We start from the raw sequence: 18,438 nt of genomic DNA, 5'->3' as shown, positions 1-18,438 counted from the left end.
TTGATCTCCAATTGTCCGGTGGAAGGCAAAAATATTCCTTGTCCTGGTGTCTGCTTAACATATCTCAACACCTTGTAAGCTGCATCTAGATGAGGTTGTCTAGGGTTATCCATAAATTGACTTAGGATATGTACAGCATACACGAGGTCTGGTCTCGTGACTGTGAGGTATATGAGCCTTCCAACTAATCTGCGATACTGAGAGGCATCCTTTAAAACAACCCCTTCACCTTGCGTTAGCACCAAGTTCTGATCAATTGGGAATCGAGATGGTTTAGCGCCTAGGAAGCCTGCATCTTCAAGGACCTCTAATGCATACTTTCGTTGGCATAAAACAATGCCTTGCTTGGACCTTGCCACCTCTATTCCAAGGAAGTACCTTAACTGACCCATATCTTTGAGCTTGAAATGACTTGCAAGGAAGTGCTTTGTCTCCATGATGTCTTGTAAGTTGTTTCCTGCCAGTATAACATCGTCAACATAGACTAGCAAGGCTGTGAATCTACCTTGAGTGTGTCGGACGAAGAGTGAGTAATCAGACCAAGACTGATTGAATCCGGCAGCCTTGAGAGCACCAGAAAGTTTCAAAAACCAGTGCCTCGATGCTTGCTTGAGGCCATACAATGATTTGTGTAACTTGCAAACTCTATTCTCCCCCTTTCGTCCGAAACCAGGACGCAACTTCATGTACACATCTTCATAGAGGTCACCGTTAAGGAAAGCATTGTTGCCATCTAGTTGATGAAGATGCCAACCTTGAAGAGCTGCAAGGTTGAGTAACACTCGAACTGTGGTTAGTTTGGCCACCGGAGCAAAAGTCTCGCGGTAATCAATCCCTGCAACTTGACTATAACCTTTTGCAACCAAACGAGCTTTATACCTCTCTACTGTGCCATCTGGGTTGTGTTTGATCTTGTAAACCCACTTGCAACCGATTGGTGTCTTGTTAGGGGGGAGAGGCACCAAACTCCATGTCTTGTTTTCTTGAAGAGCTTGAATCTCTTTGTCCATAGCTTCTCTCCATCGTGGTTCAAGGAGAGCCTGAGAGAAAGATCTAGGTTCCTTTTCAAGTGTAATGTTAACAGTGAAAGCTTTATGTGTAGGAGAGAGTCTATCATAGGATAAAACATGAGCAATAGAATGAGGGGTACCTGGATGAGTAACCTCGCTCGTGGAAGATGATGGTGCAGTACGTGAAGGAAGGGCTGCCTCAATATGAAAGTCTTGCAATGTGGTTGGAGTTCTAGTTGGCCATGATGATCTTCGTGGTTGTGGAAATGAAGAATGAGGTATTACATCTTGGGATACGGATAAGTCTGGTGGTGACGTATTTGGAAAATGAGATGGTAGAATATTTGAATCCGAGTGATTTGTGGGATTGATATCAGTGGAAGTTGTGGGATTAGAATCAATATTTGATTCCGAGTGATTTGTGGGATTAATATCAGTGGAAGTTGTGGGATTAGAATCAAGATTTGATTCAGAGTGATTTGATGAGAAGATTTGATCGTCATCAATGTGAGGTGAGGTAGATAAAGAAGGAAAGAGTTGAGGAGGTGTTGGAGAACTGACAGAAGGCGAAGATGTGGAGAGTTTGGATTGATAAGGAAGATATAGACTTTATATCCCTTTTGACCATGAGGGTAACCAAGGAAGATACACTCAGTAGAGCGTGGATCAAACTTGCTGGGCCAAAGTGGATGAGTAGACACAAAACAACGACAACCAAAAACACGCAAATGAGAGTAGTTTGGTGATTTGTGAAATAACGTTTCAAAAGGTGTTTTACCTTGCAAAATTGGTGTCGGTGTCCTATTTATTAGATAGGCAGCGGTGAGTATGGCATCCCCCCAAAATGGTTTAGGCAAGTTTGATTGAAAGAGAAGTGCACGAGCAATGTTCAACAAGTGCCTGTGTTTGCGCTCAGCGACGCCATTCTGTTGGGGCGTGTTGATGCAACTGGTCTGATGTAAAATACCCTTGGAAGAGTAAAATTGTGTGCATTTAAATTCTGGACCATTGTCACTCCTAACAATTTTTACTCTTTTGCCAAATTGATTCTCAACTAAATTGACAAAGTGAATGAGTAGGGCTCGTGTTTCTGACTTGTGATGCATGAGATAAACCCAAGTGCTTCTAGAGTGATCATCAACTATGGTTAAGAAATATTGTGCCCCAGAAAGAGATGGGACGTGGTAGCCACCCCATATGTCCACATGAATCAAATCAAAACAAGAATTACTAGAAGAAACACTCAACGGAAAAGGTCTTCTAGTTTGTTTAGCTAAAGGGCAAATGGAACAAGGACTTGCATTGCAAGATTTATTTTGCAAAAAGGGAAATAATAAAGACACTTTGCTAGATGGATGTCCGAGCCTTTGATGCCATAGTTCATGTGTTTTAGTGTTCACCACATTGCACGTTCCTTTCTTTGGCAGATTGAGACAGTAGAGTCCCTCACTTTCAGTTCCCGTCCCAATCATCCTCCCCGATTGAAGGTCCTGTATGAAACAAACTTGTTTAAGAAATATGGTGATATAAAAGGAATCAAATGCAAGTTTGCTGATGGAGATGAGATTTAGGTAAAACAATGGGACACATAGAACATTGTGAAGGACAAAGTGTGAAGAAAATGACACTGTCCCAATGTGAGAAACATGTAATGTGGTACCATCGGGCAACTTCACTGTACGATTATGCACAGGTTGAAAAGATGTGAGGAAAGCCGAATTACAAACTATGTGGTCACTAGCTCCACTGTCAAGGATCCATGTGACATCTTTATTATCTTGTGAGAGGGCAAATGCTTTACCCGAGAGCTCCTCATAGTTAGGAATGTTACCAACAAGATTGGTTGAAGGCTGTTTGATCGAATTCAACTGCTCTAGTAGCAGGTGGCCATCATTGGAATTCTCCCATGATTTTGAGGTCTTGGAAGAGCTCTGGTCTTTCTTGTGTTTAATAACCTGTTGTTCTTCGTCACCAGCCATGAGGTATTTTGTTTGTGTAGATTTCTAGGTTCTCAAGAGCGATTGCTCTGATACCATAAAGAGATTTGGTAGTGTGAATAATATGTAATAACTTCAATACATTCAGAATGGTTTACAACGTTTTATATAACAAAGATGCTAATCTAATCCATAATTATAGGACTAACTATAGTAATACAAATCTCTTAATTAAGATAGCAATAACGAAGACTCCAGATCATATGAGATTCCTTTCCTCAATAGAGAGTGTGGCAGCTTAACATTTATTTAAACTAAATTGCTTTAATTAAACAATGTGGAATTAAGGCATTAAGCTATCCCCCACGTGCAGCTAGCCATTCCTCATCATTTTCTCTTTCACGCCAGCATATGGTTTGATCTTCTTTCATTTTTCTACATCCAATTAGGTGCTGACACCTCACCCATATCCTTATCCTTCCTCTAGACCACGACCACAATTAACAAAAGCAGCACCCATTCTCCTTCTTAAAAGAAGGGCAGACGGATTCAACCCTACCGAGCAGCGCCGCGCATACCAAAACAGGGGGCAGCCTTTGGGCTGCTCTCTTTCCTCTCACTCTCTTCCCCATTCTTCTCCTCCACTTTCCATATTTTCTTTAGTTTTATTTTAGGGATTTGAAGGATTTACTCACCCAAAGCTTCAAAGATTCATCAAAGACTTCTCCTCTACAAGATTCAAGACTTGGGTAATTGTGGGAGTTGTAAATCAAGACTAGTCATGCTAGCTTTTTAGCTATTTGTGACTATTCTTGTTTTCTCCTACACTTCTCTTCTCTTTTGTATTTGAATTTTGTAATTTTGATGTCTATGATTATGAGTTGTGAGTAATTTCCTTGTTGGGGGTTAGGGTTGTGTCCCTAACCCAAATTTTGTGTAAAAGATGTTTAATTTAATGTAATGATGCAATTTTCATATGATGGATGCTTATATCTATTTTTGTTGGGTTAAAATGCATGTCTAGGAGCTTAGTCAACTCTAGGGTGTGTATTTTGAGCATGTCTAGGACGGAGTTAGAGGCTTGACCCATTCTAATCCCTAAGCTAGAAATCTTCAATTTCGTATTCGAGGGGTTATAAGCATGGTGATTTACACCCGTTGCGTGATTGCGCGGGCGGGTCGCTTAGTAGTCTAATTCCTCGATCTCTACGCCTCTTGATGTGAATTAGGGACCCTTGAACCGGCTCTAATTCATGTCAAGTGAGTCCCTACGACCCTTGAACCGGAGTAGGAATACCATGAATGAGAATTTCGGTCTTTGAGCCTTGAACCGCCTTGGATACGACTACCGCCAAAGTAGGAGATTTGCATCTACATTATATTAGCTTCCGACACATAGAATTTGGGTGAAGGAACCTCCCTAGCACCCGACATTCCCATTTATATTGTTTACACTTTTATTGATTTCTTTGCATTTTTATTAATTGCTTTACATTTCATTACTTTTTGTTAACCTAAAATCAACTCTCAAAATATTGAATTTCTACCTCATTGTAAATAGTCATCACTAGGCTATTATTTTTGATTAGGCTTGGGTGAAAACCAAAGCCGAGCATTGCTAAGGCTTGGTGCCTTAGAATAGTATTTTTATTTATTTTATTTATTTTTTCTTTGTTTGCTAAGTGTCTTTATTTCCGATTACCCAAGGATTGTGGGTTAGCCACTAATCCCCGTGGTACGATAAACTTTGGGCATAATATTTCCCTATCTTGACAATGATACGTACGCTTGCGTAAATGTGTATTAAGTCAGAGCTCTCTTTATATTAACATCTATATATATCGTACCAAAGTGTAGTTAGTGTAAAGTGAGGCACGTTAATTCACATTGACCTTTAGTTCAGGTACTGTTCGAAAAATTCTCCCTATTTAGATTGTAGATAATAAATTATTGCTGCTATTAACATGAAATTTTTTCTTACCTCTTAATTTAGACATACGTACGTATTTTCCAAATTCAATTTATTAATGCATTTTTTTGGATGAAATTAATCAATATTTGAAAAGAAAAGTTAATGCCGAAATTTTTTTTTTTGAAAATGTTAATGTCTATTTCTTGACACCTAATTCAATATATTAATACTATTTAGAAAGAAAAATAATAGGAAAGAATTTAATTAAATGAAGAAAAATATTGGTCAAAGAATTTGTAGACATATCTCTTAAATTATACATATTTAATAGCTAATATTTTTTTTGTCACCTAATTAAATTCATTAATGTAATTGATTCACCTCCTAACATCTAAAAGGAAATATAAAAGGGTAAAGTTGGTGTTGCAATAGTATGATGTGGCAAGATATATTATGTGGAATTGAAAATAAAAAAAAATTTCAAAAAAATAATAAAATAAAATAAAATTTGCTTACATGACACTTAGGATTTAAGGTCATAAATCTTAGGCCTCATGGAGTGTGAATTGTAAAATGAGGAGTGTGGATTTCATTCTCCTTGATTATTAGATATTTTTATATAATTAAAATAACGGTTAGCTTACTTATTTTACATCTGTCCAGGTTTTTTCTATCTTACAGAACTGAAATTTCAAATTTACAGGCGTAGCTTACTTAGCTAATTATATCTGGAATATAAACAAGGGTCCTTGACCCAAAGCACCAAAATTGAACAAAAATATCTCACTTACCCCAACAACAAATTTTTATTCATACTTACCCTGTTTAAAGCAAAATGACAGTTTTACCCTTAGCTTAATTAATTAATTACATGTACCCTCTATGCCTCTCTCTGCTTTCTCCAATATCTGCACTCTCTCTCTCTCTCTCTCTCTCTCTCTCTCTCACCGGATCCTTCCTTGGATTCATTTACGAGTCTTCATGCTCCGATCGAGCCACTCTGAAGCGGAAGTACTCGTCCATGGAAGAAGACGGTGTCGGTGATGGTGGCGTTTCGATCGAGAAGCATTATCATCACCACCTCAGGCCTGAGATTGGCGAGTTTTGTTTGTTGGCTGTTTGAAGGAGTTTGACCGGAGGCTCAGCTTCCCCAGCATTGTAAGATTCACGAGCGAGTCACTGAGTCGGCCGCCGAGTTGGAGGCAAGGCAAGCGGAGCTCAGAGACCCGAGTAGTATCGTCGCAAAAGACGTAGCGCCAGTCGCAGGGAGCGGAGGGCGTGGAGAAATCCCAGCAGTTCCATGCGCCAATCAGATCCTGGAGGTTGAGAAGGAGGGCGTAGATCTTGGATGGGCTTTAGGGGTTGCGCTGGGCGGGCAGGGAAAGAAGGGTGCGCCGCAAAGCAGCAGAAAGAAAAGAAGAAGCGCATCCATAATGGGTTTTGATTGTTATAGTTCTCGGGTGGTTGGGGTTTTTGCAGAGAAGCCATTTGCGATGCATTTCCGTAGGTTCATTTACGAGTCTTTCTTGTCTATTTGTTTGTTGTCATCATGGTTGGCGTTGTGCTATGTAGATACACATTACATTGGATGTGAATGTGGACAGGGCAGAGCATGTGTTTATATGTGCCCAATTTTTTTTTTTTTTTTTAAGTAATGGGACAGAAGGAAAGAAAAAAAGTTTTGAATGTCTATTGAGGAGCAATAGACGTTTTAAAATTGATATAATCTCTTCGTTTTTTCCTTTAATCAAAGTTTTATTTGTCTAATTTTAGGAATATTAGTTCTCATTCTGGCTATCGAAAGTTCTATTGAGGGGCAATAGGCGTCTATTGGGGGGCAATAGAAGTTTATTGCCCCTCTATTGGGGGGCAATAGATGTCCATTGGGGGAAATAGACCCCAATAAACATCTATTAGGGGGCAATAGACATCTATTAGGGGGCAATAGAAGTTTATTGCCCCTCTATTGGGGGGCAATAGACGTCTAGTAGGGGCAATAGATGTTTTTAGAAAATTCCAGTGGGCAGCGATCGGTGACCGGATTCCGGCGACCGGTGACGGATTTCGGCGAAGTCTCCTATGGGTTCTCTCTCTCTACGTAACAAAGGGATGAGGGTAAAATGGTATTAAAAAAATAAAAAAACAAAAAAAAACCTTAATGGGGTATTAGGGAAGACCTCCTTAGAGTGTTTTGGGTAAGAGGGAATTAAAAAAACTTAATGGGGTAAGTGGGAAAAAAATCCCTAGAAATGGGATAAATGGACAAAAACCCTATTGTAAGTATATTAGGTTATTACCATTCAACACATACTCTCCCAAGGCTGCTAGGAGATCAGAAGTTGCAAAAGATTAGGAGAATATCTCTCTTATCTTTCTGGTGGCTCAAGGTTATAAGGGAAGATTGCAGAATCGGATCTCCAAGAGAAAATCAAGGAAATCATGCTCACTGATCTTGATATGAAGGTGTCTTTTAATTCATATCATAATTTGCATGATTCTAAATTGATTTACAATGCTTTCAAAATGCATATCCAATAGAGATTTGATTGCATATTCAAAACAGTTTTAAAATTTTTCCATATTTATCTTATTCGGTGATTAAGGAAAGATGTGATTGAGGGGGAGTCTTGCTCCTCTATATAAGGTTGTTAAACTGATTTATGAAGGAGAGTTTTTTGTGGATCAGAAGTTGTTCCTTTGTATTGCAAATGTTTTCACAAAATATTTTCTGAAAAACTCTCGTTGCTTGTTTCATGTATTTCCTTGCATACTCTGTCACTTGCATATTTCATTATCAAGATCAGTGAGAAGTTGAGATCAAGGAAGATTAGAAGATAGGCTCATATTGATAGTGTGGTGATTAAGTAAGAAGTTAGATCAGTTATAAATCAAGTTAGCATTTGTTGCTAAGTGAAAGTGATTGTTGTGAACAACACTACTTGTATACTATAAATTCATTTGATTTATAGTGGATTGATTTTCTCGTGTTGACTACATTAAAAGCCACGCAGTGAAGTTTCCTCAGTGGAGAGGTTTACACTGCGTTAGCAAATTGTTGTGTAGTCTTTGTGGTGCATATTTGATTCTCAAAGCAGTTTTCTAAACTTGTTTGTTCTATCTGGTAATTACACCTATAAACAAAGAGAAGAAGGATCTCCATTTGGATCAACAGTGACCAACATAATCTTCGAGTGGTACGTACAATGGACCTCCAGAAGTATTTTATTAACGAGCTAGATACATGTCCAACTTTGTTCTTTGGATCCTTGGCTGACTCTCCATGCGCATTCTCAAACATGACTTTCGTCCTCCTTCCCCGAGTCTCTGATTTTAATTTGAACACTAAAAAAGAGAACAATACAGAAGTATCTATTTCATTTGGTTACTATATATAAGAACAGAATGCAAAGTGTAAATATATAAATATGCATGCAGTATGGATGCTACGTACTGTGAATATATAAGAAAATTGAACTCGTTTTCAAGTAAGAAAAAGCTATGTATATATGTATAATAAACTCAAAGCCTTACATACCCTCCTCAGAATTAGAGTGTTGCCTTTGGTTATGTTTAAGCAGAGAGCCAGGTGGAGGATGATGGAGCGGTACAAGAATACAGGCAGTGAACCTAGACAACCATATGGGTTAGATTGAAGGGTATGAGACTATGAGGATAAGAATCTTGAGGTGAGAGGTCATGACACAGATCCCGTTAGATCTTCTATTTTGCTACGTAGCTATCCAATTGCCCAGCCTTTCGTTTTCAGAAATCTTTACCAAATTCTAGCGTATTGATTATACAAAAAGGGCTTCTTAATTTAGAAACCTGTGGAGTGCAACTGGTTGAGCTAGCTAAATCGAACTAATTAAAAAGTTTCTCCAAGTTGAGCATCAACAAGATTACTCACCGATTCCGTGATCGACGACGAAATATTGAATCTTAACTGGCTTAGTTAAGCACATAAACAATTTTATAAGTACGACGTTGTTTGAAAGGATCGTCCCTATCTAATTAACCTGGATAGCTAGTTAATTAGCCAAGTATAGTCACTATAGTGGGACTTAGCTTAAAGTTGAAGATTTGATCTTAAAAGTATGACCTTAATTTGATCAATAAACCTATCCATATACGAAAAGGATTGGAGAGAGGATATGCGTGCAATACTGAACAATATATGGAAACTAAAGGTTGGGGAAAGCTAGCCTGCATGTGACCACTCGTTTCCACAACATTCCTCTCACCACCATTTTCCCCAAAACTCAGACCAGGTTCATCAATCCCATGTATGTACGAGGATATATGTGTTTAATCATATTCTCGTACATACATACATTGGTACCACAAGTTAGGCTTTGTTAATTTTCTTTAGCTTATACATATATACGTATTATATATGCAGCTAGCTAGCTATAAATAGTAGGCCTCTATTGCATCGCCAAGAAACCAAAACATAGCAAAGGTAAATCATTAAGAGATCATGTCAGTTGTTACCTGGAGTTCCCCTGAATACTTCATTGGGGTAGTTAGTATCAAGAGTCGAGACCCTTTTTAATTAAAAATTAATTAAGGGTGAGTAGCTCAAGTATTTTGGTTTTATCCCACTGAAGTGTTTGGGGGAACTCTGGGTGCCATCTGGTTGCAGTAGTACTACTTATACATTATTCATCGTCAACAAGAGTTAGTCCCGGCCAATAAATTCTTCTCAGATTTATACGCTACATGAATGCTGGCTTCATATTTGCCAGCATTAATTCAATCTTTACTTTCTGAATTCTAACTCTTTTACTTCTTAAATTGTACGGTCCAAGACAATTTTAGTTATTATATATAATTTGTTGTAAATTATTATGGATATATCATGTAAATTATTGTATATTAGAAGATGCTTTCCTCTTTCCTAGTTTTAGGGGATCCATGTTTTAAGGAGGACTTTAAGGGTCCTTGTTTTATGGAGGATTTTAGGCTATATGTTCCTTGCCTTCCACTATATATGTAATCCATTTCTCATCCATGGATGATAGAGAAAACAGAAAATACTACACTCCCTCTCTGCATCAAAACTCTCTCTCTCTCTCTCAAGTTCTTTGAAGCAAAACTCTCTCCATTTTCTGAAACATTTCCATTTTACAACACGTTATCAGCACGAATAGCTCTAGGATTCGGATTGCAAATTGACAAGAGAAGAGGTGAATAACTCTTGGGTTGCAGAGAAGAGGTAGTTCATCATTCAATCAACATCAGTCTACAAGCTCTACAACCAAGTAGGTTTTTCCAAACAAAAACCAATTTCGCTGTTTCATTTTACCTTCTGATGTCTGTGTTCCAGTATTTATTTAAAATAGTAATTCAACTCCAAAATTCACCAAATTTTGTATGCTGGAATCCTTATATGTTTAGTACATCTCTGTAAATTTTCATATTTTTCTGGGTAGTTTTGCTTAGTGTTTCAGTTCGTTTTTTGACTGTTGTTCAGTAGGAACTGCAGTCACAGTTTATGACTTTTGTTGAAGCATCTAGTTTAACTTAATCCTCTATGAGAGACACTTATTTCTCTTGCATTATAATTGGCATGATTGAAAAAAAAGGGAAAGAAAGAGGAAAATCAATAGCTTTTAATTTAGCTATCAATTCATGTATATTGTGACGAATATCTATATATACTTGTTTGGACTTTGTGATAATGATACATCTTTCCTTCATTATTTATTATGATAATGTTTTGTGGTGTTACCTGCTCATATTAAATTTAAATATTTTACCCGCTTAAATTCTTTGCATTAAGAATATATATGTGAGGAATGTAGGTACTTAATGAACCGGAAGTTCACACATAAACATTGAACCAAAAAATTCATACATAAATATTGAACCAGAAGTTCACATGTATCATAAAAGGAACTTGAAGTTTCCTTCACAAATTCACTATACATGTTTAATCCGATTTTTAGTATCATGTTATGGAACCTGAAGTTCTTATTGATTGCTTATGGAAGTTATTACCCATAGCACTAACTATTGTCCTTTAAATCCTTGTAGAGAATGTCAAATCTCAACAAGCTTGACTTTGTCGCTTTGGAAGTTTCCGGAAGGAACTATCTCAAGTGGACCCAAGATGTCAAGCTTCATCTGACTGCAAATAAGATGAGATCAACGATTATTGCTGACAACATCACCCCTGAAGACATGAAGGCAAGGGCTATGATTTTCATCAGGAAACATATGGAAGAAGCACTCAAGGTGGAATATTTAGCTGAAGAGGACCCACGATCTCTTTGGGTCGCTCTAGAAGAGCGATTCAACCATCAAAGAGCCATCTACTTGCCGGAAGCAAGACACGATTGGCAGAACATACGCTTCCAGGATTTCAAGACTGTCAATGAGTATAACTCTGAAATCTGCCGGATTCGGTCACTCCTAAAATTCTGTGGAGAAGAGCTCACAGAAGCTGACCTACTGGAGAAAACTTTCTCCACCTTCCCTCCTTCCTGTATGGTCCTGCAGCAACAATACAGGGAAAGAAACTTTGCTAGATTCTCTGAATTAATCACCATCCTGTTGCTCGCTGAAAAGAACAACAACCTACTTTTGAGGAATGATCAAGCAAGGCCCACCGGTACTAGAGCAATTCCTTTGCCTGAAGCAAATATTATTGCCCATCACGAAAATAATCGTGGAAGGAGGAACCGGGGCCGTGGAAGGGGAAGAAGGTCTGAACGTCCAAGGCATGGACGAAGAAATGGACCCAGAAATGGCCCATATGACCGCGACCACCCAGGCAATGGCCCAAGGGGTCGAGGAGGACGTGGACAAGGCCCACGTGGTGGAAACCGAAATGCCCAAGTCCGACAGGCTCAAATTAGAGAGAACCCTGGTCCGGCCCGTCGCTCTCAAAATCAGCATAATCTATGTTATAGATGTGGAGGCACTGACCATTGGTCCCGCACCTGTCGTGCAACAGATGAAGAGATAGGAGAGTATCACGCCAGACGCGGAACTCAAGAGGCCAACCTTGTGGAAGAGTCAGTCCCTATGGATACCACCTTGGAGATTACTGATTTCCCTATGGATACCACCTTGGAGATTACTGATTTCCAAGCAGCTAATGGATACATCGAGGATTGAAAACTCGAGGACATGGACATAATAGGCACTTGTGCCATATCTATGTTATTGTTATGAATAATGCTTTCTATTTTTCAGTTTATCTTTGGTGATCTTTGGAATATTAGTTTTGCATAATTTTGTTATGTTTGGATGTTTAATTCAATAAAATTATTTATTTTCATACATGTGATCCATTGAATTAAATATATGAATAGGCATGTCTTGTGGAGAAATTTGTTGTCTGGCTGATAGTGCTACTACGCACACCATACTCCAAGATAGGAAGTTTTTTTTAAACTTATTGCCTACTCATACCTCTGTGACAACTATATCAGGACAATCCAACCTGATAGAGGGCCATGGCAAAGCCCAATTTATGTTGTCCAATGGTACTGAATTTACCATTAATGAGGCCCTATACTCTCCACGTTCCAGAAGAACGTTATTGAGTTTTAAGGATATTCGAGCCAATGGTTATCACGTTGAAACCACTGAGGAAAAAGGAGTGGAATATCTTTGCATAACCTCCAATTTGTATGGCCGGAAGCGGACATTGGAGAAGCTAAAATGCCTCTCGAGTGGTCTCTACATGGCTACCATTAGATCGATTGAGGCGAATCACATAACCAGCCAGAAGCTAACCAATTCGAGCAACTACTTGCTTTGGCATGACCGTTTGGGACACCCAGGTCAAAGTATGATGCGCCGTATCCTAAATTCATCCCACGGGCATCCCCTTACCAATAAGGATCTTGTGTACAGTAACACATTATGCCAAGCTTGCTCATTGGGAAAATTAAATATAAGACCATCATATGCAAAGACTGAAAAAGACTCCAACCTTTTTCTACAACGGATACAAGGGGATATATGTGGACCTATCCAACCACCATGCGGACCATTTAAATATTTCATGGTTTTGGTTGATGCATCGACAAGGTGGTCACATGTTACACTATTGTCCACAAGAAATGCTGCTTTTGCTAAACTCCTTGCCCAGATCATTAAATTAAGGGCTCACCACCCGGATTATCCAATCAAGTCCATAAGACTTGATAATGCCGGAGAGTTTATATCAAAATCTTTTGATGATTATTGCATGTCCCTCGGGATTAATGTTGAGCATCCAGTTCCCTATGTTCACACCCAGAATGGTCTCGCAGAAGCGTTCATTAAAAGATTACAAATGATCGCACGGACCTTGGTAATGCGCACCAAGCTTCCAGTATCTGCGTGGGGCTATGCAATTTTGCATGCAGCCATGTTGGTCCGACTAAGGCCCATTGCCACCCAACCTTATTCCGCGTTACAGTTGGTGACTGGGTACGAACCTGATGTTTCGCACTTACGTGTATTTGGGTGTGTAGTTTTTGTGCCAATTGCGCCGCCACAACGTATAAAAATGGGTCCTCAACGAAGGATGGGCATATATGTCGGTTATGAATCCCCATCCATTATACGCTTTTTAGAGCCCTTGACAGGCGATCTCTTTACCGCTAGATTCGCGGATTGTCACTTTGATGAGACAGTCTTCCCGCCGTTAGGGGGAGATAAGAACGTTACCGTTCCTGATGAACGACGTGAATTGACGTGGAATGTCCCCACTATGTCTCATCTTGATCCCCGAACCGCACAATGCGATAATGAAGTGCGAAGAATTCTAGATCTACAGAGTGTAGCCCAAAATATGCCAGACGCTTTCTCTGATCTAGCTAAAGTGACGAGATCACATATACCTGCTGCAAATGTGCCTGCAAGAATAGATGTCCCTGTAGGACGCGTTGTCCCGGATGGACGAGGTACGACCATGGCGGCTAACCAGTCACATGTCCCTGCCCAGAAGCGAGGTAGACCACTAGGTTCGAAGGATTCCTATCCCCGGAAGAGGGTAAAACCAGCACAAACGAATCCACTAGACATCGCGATCTCAACTGATCCATCTCACGAGATAATTCCAGATTATGGGTCCGTCCTAGAAGAGACAACGTTGGGGGACGCTCCAACGTTTGAACCCACTCTCGAGAATAGAGAAATCTCGATAAATTATGCATGCTTAAGTGAGATTTGGAATCGAAATGAGATTATCATCGATGATATATTTGTATTCGCAGTAGCTACTGAAATTATAACTAGCGATGATGTCGAACCTCGCTCTGTTGATGAATGTCAACGTAGAGACGACTGGCCAAAATGGAAAGAAGCAATCCAGGTCGAAATAGATTCCTTGACAAAGAGAAAAGTGTTCGGACCTGTCGTTCCCACACCTCACCATGTTAAACCTGTAGGATTTAAATGGGTATTTGTAAGGAAGCGTAATGAGGAAAACGAGATTGTAAGATACAAGGCTCGTCTAGTGGCGCAAGGATTCTCTCAACGCCCTGGGATTGATTACGATGAGACATATTCTCCTGTAATGGATGTTATAACGTTCCGCTACCTCATCAGTTTGGCAATTTCTGAAAAACTGAATATGCAGCTAATGGATGTGGTCACAGCTTATCTCTATGGGGATCTTGATACAGAGATATACATGAAAGTTCCTGAAGGACTTAAGATACCCGATACAAATAGTTCTAGACCACGGAACACCCTCTCCATTCGTTTGAGGCGTTCACTTTATGGATTGAAACAATCTGGACGGATGTGGTACAACCGTCTAAGTGAATATTTGATTGGGATGGGATATGTAAACAATGAACTATGCCCATGCGTGTTTATTAAGAAAACAAGTTCTGGATTTGTAATTGTGGCAGTTTATGTCGATGACATGAATCTGATTGGTACTCCTGAAGAGATCAAAGAAACCGCCAAGCACCTGAAGTCTGAATTCGAAATGAAAGATCTTGGGAGAACGAATTACTGCCTCGGCCTGGAGCTTGAGCACCGTGCTGATGGGATTCTGCTTCATCAATCAAACTACATCCAGAAGATGTTAAGACGCTTTAATGAGGATAAAGCGAAACCTTCAAGCACACCCATGGTCATCCGAAGTCTAGATCCTAAGAAAGATCCGTTTCGTCCCGCAGATAATAACGAAGAGATATTGGCACCAGAAGTCCCATATCTAAGTGCAATAGGCGCATTATTGTACTTGACTCAATGCACTAGACCAGACATTTCATTTTCTGTGAACTTGTTAGCTAGATATAGCTCTGCACCAACACGCCGCCACTGGAATGGTATAAAAGATATTTTTCGTTATCTTAGAGGTACGATTGATATGGGCTTATTTTATCCCTATGCATCAAGAAATGGATCAAACCCCCTTGATCCTCAGAATGATGCTCGCCTTGTTGGATATGCTGATGCAGGCTATCTATCAGACCCACACAAGGCACGTTCCCAAACTGGTTATGTCTTTACCATTGGGAATACGGCAATTTCTTGGAGGTCTACAAAACAGACCCTTGTTGCTACCTCTTCGAATCATGCTGAGATTCTAGCTCTTCACGAAGCAGTACGTGAATGTATATGGTTGAGAGCCATCACAAAGCATGTTCAAAGCACATGTGGACTGCATTCCACCACTGATGAACCAACCACTATCCATGAGGATAATGCTGCTTGCATCGAGCAAATGAAGACAGGTTTCATCAAAGGAGACAACACAAAACATATTGCACCAAAGTTTTTCTTCAATCAGCAACAACAGGAGCATCAGAAGATTGAGGTCAAGCAGATTCGATCTGAAGACAATCGTGCAGACCTCTTCACTAAGTCACTACCAAAATCTACATTCCAGAAGCATGTACAAGGTATTGGTCTACGTAAATTATCTGAATTACCTAACATGTAATTTTCAGGAGGAGTTGAGTCAGGGGGAGTATCCAGAAGCATACCCACTTGACCATCGTGTACTCTTTTGTCCTTCGTCCAGGGTTATTTTGTCCCACTGGGTTTTATTACCTGGCAAGGTTTTAACGAGGCACATTTTTAGTATGGTCGCTCCATCCTGAAGATGTTTTTGATTCAACATATATGCATTTGCTCATCTTTTCCCTTCGACCACGGGTTTTTCCCACTGGGTTTACCGGGCAAGGTTTTGGTGTAGCAACTCTAAATGCATCCCTCTCGTAGACATGCTACTTACTTCTGATGCTGATAAGAAGACTCCACTTATCTCCGAAGCTGTGATATTACTACTTCACACTCATGCGCGTTGTGCTCTTTTTCTCCTTCGACCAAGGTTGTTTTTTCCCAAAGGGTTTTTATTACTTGGCAAGGTTTTTGACGAGACAACTTAAAAGCGCACAGCCTAGGCAACACTATTGACATGAAATATCCAAGGGGGAGTGTTGTAAATTATTATGGATATATCATGTAAATTATTGTATATTAGAAGATGCTTTCCTCTTTCCTAGTTTTAGGGGATCCATGTTTTAAGGAGGACTTTAAGGGTCCTTGTTTTATGGAGGATTTTAGGCTATATGTTCCTTGCCTTCCACTATATATGTAATCCATTTCTCATCCATGGATGATAGAGAAAACAGAAAATACTACACTCCCTCTCTGCATCAAAACTCTCTCTCTCTCTCTCAAGTTCTTTGAAGCAAAACTCTCTCCATTTTCTGAAACATTTCCATTTTACAACATAATTCATTCTTTAATTGCTTCTTGATGATTCTTGGTAAATTACATAATGCAGATCGAAGAATTGCATCATGCTGCTGGGCTATACTTCAGCAATTATGGGCGATTTAGAGAATGAGGGGAACCAAACTGAACATGACGAGCCAACTAATTGGTTGGTCATCATTTGGCAGTGGCTGTTCTCATTTCTCTAGTGGTCTCTTCAAGCGTGAAAAGCGCAGAGCTGAGTAGTCAAAACTTCTTGAACTGGCGAGTGCATCGATTAATTTGAGGCAAGCACCATAGCCAGGCGTAGGCATAGGAAGTGAAAGTGTGTAGTTTGAGGTAGCTAGCTAAAATTCATTTGTATATATGAATATGGGACTGAACCACGTAGTTCCTTCAATATGCATGAGTAATTGTAGATCGAATAAACCTAAAATCCAATTAGGGTTGAGTTAATTCGATCCTCTTATTGAGTTATGAACTTATGATTAATACCAACTTCTATTTTATTTTTCTATTATAACGACCATGAACAATGAAGTATTTATTCTTTAAAAAAAAAAAAAACAATGAAGTATTTTTGTATATTTCAGAACATTAATTATCACTTGTGACTTAACTAACAAGCACTTAATTGGCTGAAATTATCATACTAGGCAAGAGAAACTCAGTTTTCCTCTTCCAGTTTGGAATTAAAGACCATTATGCCTATATAAATCTATGATTATTCATGAATAATTGTGAAATATATATACGCTACGCTTATTGATTACAAGTGAATGAGAAATCAATAAGTTAGATCTTTGAGTACTCTTGGGTCATGGGGCAACTCAGTTTTCGCGTCGAGCCTCTAATCGACACGCAGCTTACTACACGATCAGAAACCTAATTCACCTTCAGTGCCAGCACTGCCACCTCAAATTTTCATCCAATTCGTTTACAAAGTGAAACAGCACCTCTTCTTATATCCCAAAAATTCATATACATATATACACTTAATTGATTATGATCAGCAAGAGATAAAGCAGGAAGTGAACACACAATTTGATCTGTGGATGGTAGATCACTCCAACCTCTCCTACCCTCTTCTTTCCCGGACGCTGTCGTCGCTTGGAGTTGACCCCTCGCAGAACTTGTCCGCCGTGGATCTGATCACCTTGAACTGCAAAACGTCCGGCTACTGGCAATATTGTAACATGGGTGGTGGTTGGACGGTTCTGCCTTTGAAAGTTACCATCGAAGAAGTGCACTATTACATGCTTCACTGCGAGACTTGTTATTGGTTCAGTCAAGTTACGAGCGATTTAATGGAACTGGAAGAAGAAGAAGAAAACCTAGCAAGTGATTATGAAGATGAAATTGGTAGGAAACCTGCGAGTGAGTCGTCGATAAAGGAGTTGTTGAAGAGGGTAAGGGTTGGGAATAACAAAAAAGATGTCTGCACTGTTTGTCTCGAAGAATTGAGTACTGCAGGAATATCCTATGCTATGCAGATGCCTTGCAAACATGTGTTTCACGACGGGTGTGTTGTGAGATGGCTCAAGGAGAGTCATTATTGCCCAGTTTGCCGCTTTGAGATGCCTACTATTGAGAGCAATTAATATGTATAATTTCATGTTTATCTTTTTAATTTGATGGTTTTTTGTTTGTTTGTTGAGGATGTAATAATTACGTTAAACATCTTGACTTCATGTTATCTCATGTTTAGTTAATTAAACCCCCTCATTTTTACGACGCTTAATAAATAAAAAAATCTCAACTTCATGATATCCTGACGGGTCACTCATCACACAGTCTTGATTCGAACAGTAGACAATGACAATATAAAAGTTAAAATTGAAAGAAGCTCATCAATTCTTTGATTTGTTCTTCACCATCTCTTACTTTGGAAAATGGACTT

The 18,438-nt window shown here is 39.3% G+C and overlaps 1 protein-coding gene and 1 long non-coding RNA gene across 2 annotated transcripts; both read left to right on the top strand.

Moving 5' to 3' along the window:
* The first annotated feature begins 9,098 nt into the window (after positions 1-9,098).
* Positions 9,099-17,055, top strand: LOC133707999 (uncharacterized). Its single transcript, XR_009845489.1, has 2 exons — positions 9,099-9,536; positions 16,609-17,055. It is a non-coding gene; the product is annotated as an uncharacterized LOC133707999 (long non-coding RNA).
* A 229-nt stretch (positions 17,056-17,284) lies between these two features.
* On the top strand, positions 17,285-18,139 carry LOC133711083 (E3 ubiquitin-protein ligase RDUF2-like). Its single transcript, XM_062137254.1, has one exon. It carries the CDS (start codon positions 17,594-17,596, stop codon positions 18,137-18,139), a length of 546 nt encoding a protein of 181 aa, XP_061993238.1. The 5' UTR covers positions 17,285-17,593.
* Positions 18,140-18,438: the final 299 nt, after the last annotated feature.

This window comes from Rosa rugosa, chromosome 5 (genome assembly GCF_958449725.1).
Source record: "Rosa rugosa chromosome 5, drRosRugo1.1, whole genome shotgun sequence".
Taxonomy (NCBI): Eukaryota; Viridiplantae; Streptophyta; class Magnoliopsida; order Rosales; family Rosaceae; genus Rosa; species Rosa rugosa.
Note: the sequence above shows the minus strand (reverse complement) of the source record. Positions and strands in the feature narration are given on the sequence as shown.